Source organism: Coenobita brevimanus, chromosome 107 (assembly GCF_032717465.1).
Source record: "Coenobita brevimanus isolate Jiangsu-jjx chromosome 107, ASM3271746v2, whole genome shotgun sequence".
NCBI classification, from domain to species: domain Eukaryota; kingdom Metazoa; phylum Arthropoda; class Malacostraca; order Decapoda; family Coenobitidae; genus Coenobita; species Coenobita brevimanus.
The window spans coordinates 10,487,494-10,491,037 of NC_137060.1; the positions used below are offsets into that span (position 1 = coordinate 10,487,494).

Here is a 3,544-nt window from a genome sequence, read left to right on the forward strand (position 1 = left end):
TCCTCCTTGTCTGCCTTCCCATCCTGATCCTGCCGCTGAAGCCAGCCGTCTCGCATGGCACTTTGCGGACCGCTCTGCCTCCCACAATTTCCCGACGTCTGTTCGAGCCTTACAGGAGCAGTTGTCTGCCTCTTGTTTTGCTGCGGTTCAGGCTTCCTGTGATAGGCCTGACCCTGCTGACTGCCCCATCACCAGCAGGGAACTTCAACAAGCGCTGCGTCAAAGAGGCGACTCTGCACCGGGGCTCGATGGGCTGCCGTACTCTGTGTTATCTCACTCTGGAGATAGTGGTGGCGAGCGGCTGGTTGACTTGCTCAACCTCTCGTGGTCTGAGGGTCGTTTGCCGAGGTCATGAATGACGGCCATTATTCACCTGATTCCCAAACCCCGTGATCACACTGCCATGCACCCTATCTCCCTTCTTAGCTGTATTGCTAAGACGGCAGAGAGGATTGTGCTCAGTCGTCTGTCATGGCATTTGGGCCCGCTGCACCCGAGGATTTATGCGTACCATCCAGCCAGGAGTGCAACTCACTGCCTAGCATCCTTCCTCGGGGAGCTTCGCGGTGGACGGGGAATGGCCGTTTTCTTCGACCTCGAGAAAGCATTTGAGCTGGCCAGTCCTTCTGTCATCTTGGAGGCTCTCGCAGCCAAGGGAATGGGGGCAAACTTTTGACATGGGTCCGCGATTTCTTCGTGGATCGTGCTGCAGGGGTACATTACCAGGGCCATCTCTCTGCCTTCTATTACCACCCAAATGGTACCCCCCAGGGGAGCATCTTAAGTCCACTACTCTTTAACGTCTTGGTAGAGAGGCTGCTTACTGTGGATTATGGTGCTGGTGTCACTTTCCTCTGCTATGCAGATGATTTGGCCCTCTTCTTTACCAGACGTAACTGCTTCACTCAAGCCCACTATGCCCTCTCCAGACTGCATGCCAAATGCAATGAGCTGGGCCTCAAGATAAACTTAGATAAGACAAAATGTCTTCCTTTTGGTCTCCGTCCCCCAGACTTCCCACTGCTGCTTGGTGGCCACCAACTCACCCTTGTTTCTCTTCACCAGTACCTCGGGGTCTGGTTTGACAGTGGGCTTACCTTTTCCAGGCACGTCAGGTACTTGAGAGAGCGCGCTTCCACCCGCACTGCTGCCCTCAGGTTTCTTTCCAAACGGAGCCTAGGGGCGTCGTCCAAAGTACTACGGACTTTTTACATACACGCCATACGGTCCCTGGTGGATTACAGTGCTATCTGCTTGACTGGTCTCGCCCCGCCGTTACTCAAATCTCTGAAGGTCCTGCAGAACGAGGCACTTCGAGTAGTGTTGGGTGCTCCTCGTTGGACCCGGCTCACTAACTTACGTGCTGAGAGTGGTTTGCCGTCTCTAGAGCATTGCATTGACCTTCAGACGGCAGTTACTACTCTCCAGCTGGTCCAACGTCGGCCTCACCTACCAGTCTCTGCCTTGCTCAGGCGATTGCTTTGCAGACCACCAGACCCGCTTCCTCGGCGAAGGCCCGCAGCATGGCTGCTCTTGTTCACTGCCTGAATGTCACCCCTGCCATTTGCCAAGCTCCCAACTCCCCCTGTCCAGGGTATGTCGAACCACCACCATGGGCTCCTCCTCCTTTCAAGATCCTCTGCCCTTCAGATGCGAACCCTCGAGCTTCTCTTCTGGCTTTTCTTCGCCAGGAGGGTCTTAGTAGAGTCGCTGCTCTGCACACCCCCAACTCTGCTGTTTATTTCATGGATAGCTCCGTTAGCCCTGATGGTTCTGCTGGGTCGGCCTTTGTTTTTGGCCAACATGTCGAATCATGGCGACTCTCCCCAGGTGTTTCTGCCTTTCAGGCAGAACTTGTGGCTATCCTCATGGCATTACACCATGCTTGTCACCACCAATACCAGCAGGTCATCATTCACATGGATTCTCTGTCATCGCTCCACAGGCTGCGTTCTATTTCTCTTAGTGATCACGTTTCTCTCCTCACTGCCATCTTTCACGTTGCCTTCCTTCTTAACCACAGGGGTGCCACTGTCACTTTACATTGGATCTCGGGTCATGTTGGTATTACTGGCAATGAGAGGGCCGATGCCGCTGCCTACACCGCTTGTTCTCTCCCAGAAGTTACATTCCCCCTGCAGCCTTGTACCTCGCAAATCATCACAGCTCTGACCACCACCATCGGCAGACTGTCCTGGGATGACCATCAACTCTCCATCGCCAAAGGTTCTCGTTCTGCCACGTGGTATGCCACGGCCACGTCCTACACACCACTTCTGCTCCCACTGGGGCTGCCTAATTATCTTGTAGTACAGCTCAGACGATTGCGTCTGGGGTTCCCCTGCTATACACAAATCACTGGGGTGGCATCTGACCCTTGTGCCTGCTGTCTGATTAGTCCCGATGATCCACTGGTACAATATCTACTACACTGCCCAGCCACTGCACTACTCAGGTCTTCCCTTGGTGCGGGCTTTGCTCGATCGGGAAATGATTTTCAAGATGCTGCTAGAATTGTTGCCAACTCGCCATTTAATGTACTCCTTTCCATGGTGAGGGACCACCCTCCAGTGCAACCCTGACGGGCTCTTAGTTTGCCCGTGCCCACTTCAGTGGGTAAATATTCAACAAACAAACAAACAAACTTCCTCGTTTGGATCTTGGCCAGGTCCACTGGGCTTCTTCGATCCATTGAAGTGCAGAAAATCAAATGATATCCTCGATCTAATCATAGCTAAGTTACTTGGACTGTCCTTGACCTGATCTCAGTGAGCATGTCTCTTATACCGACCTTGAACTGATCACAGCCAACAGGTCACGTGGATCGTCCTTGTGCTCATCTCAGAAAAAAGGTCACCTGGACCAACTTTGGACTAATCTCAGCAAAAAGGGCTTCTGGATCATCCTTGATCTGATCTCAGTCAACAGATTACCTGAACTGTCCTTCATCTTATTGCAGTCCTTGATCTTATTTCAGTCAGCAGATCACCCAGAATGTCTTTGATCTTATTGCTGACAACAGATCACCTGATCTGATTGATCAGGTCACCTGGACTGTCTTTGATCTGATCACAGTCAACAGGCCACCTGGACTGTTCTACATTTGATCACAGTCATCAGGTCACCTGGACTGTCTTTGATCTGATCACAGTCAGCAGATCACTTGACTGTCCTTGATCTGACTGCAGTCAACAGAATGCCTTGACTCTCCTTGATCAGTTCCCAATCAACATGTTTCCTAGACTGTCCCTGATATGATCACAGGTAGCAAAACACCTGGTCTGTCCTCCATCTGGTCGCAGTCAACAGGTCACCTGGGCTGTCTTTGATCTGATCACAGGCAACAAGTTACCTGATCTGTCCCCGACCTGATCACAGGCAACAGTTTCCTAAACTGTCTTTGATCTGACTGCAGTCAGCAGATTACGTGAGCTGTCTCTGATAAGATCGCAGGCAGCAAAAAACCTGATCTGTCCTTGATCTGATTGCAGTATTCCAGTACACACCAGACGATTGTATTCAGCAAGGAATAAGTCACTGGGCG

At 51.8% G+C, this 3,544-nt stretch overlaps 1 protein-coding gene across 1 annotated transcript; it reads left to right on the forward strand.

Moving 5' to 3' along the window:
• Positions 1–355: 355 nt before the first annotated feature.
• On the forward strand, positions 356–3,107 carry LOC145416699 (uncharacterized). The gene is made up of 4 exons (XM_080285635.1): positions 356–664; positions 772–1,372; positions 1,408–2,245; positions 2,978–3,107. The coding sequence occupies exons 1-4, from the start codon at positions 356–358 to the stop codon at positions 3,105–3,107; spliced, it is 1,878 nt and encodes a 625-aa protein (XP_080141761.1).
• The last annotated feature ends 437 nt before the right edge of the window (positions 3,108–3,544 follow it).

What these genes read in the sequence shown, in the direction of transcription:
- LOC145416699 (XM_080285635.1), top strand. Translation starts at nt 356, where the DNA reads ATGACGGCCATTATTCACCTGATTCCCAAACCCCGTGATCACACTGCC. An exon ending in TCGCAGCCAAGGGAATGGGG is followed by an intron (nt 665 to 771) that starts GCAAACTTTTGA and finishes GGTACCCCCCAG; the next exon opens with GGGAGCATCTTAAGTCCACT. An exon ending in GGTTCTCGTTCTGCCACGTG is followed by an intron (nt 2,246 to 2,977) that starts GTATGCCACGGC and finishes ATCTTATTTCAG; the next exon opens with TCAGCAGATCACCCAGAATG.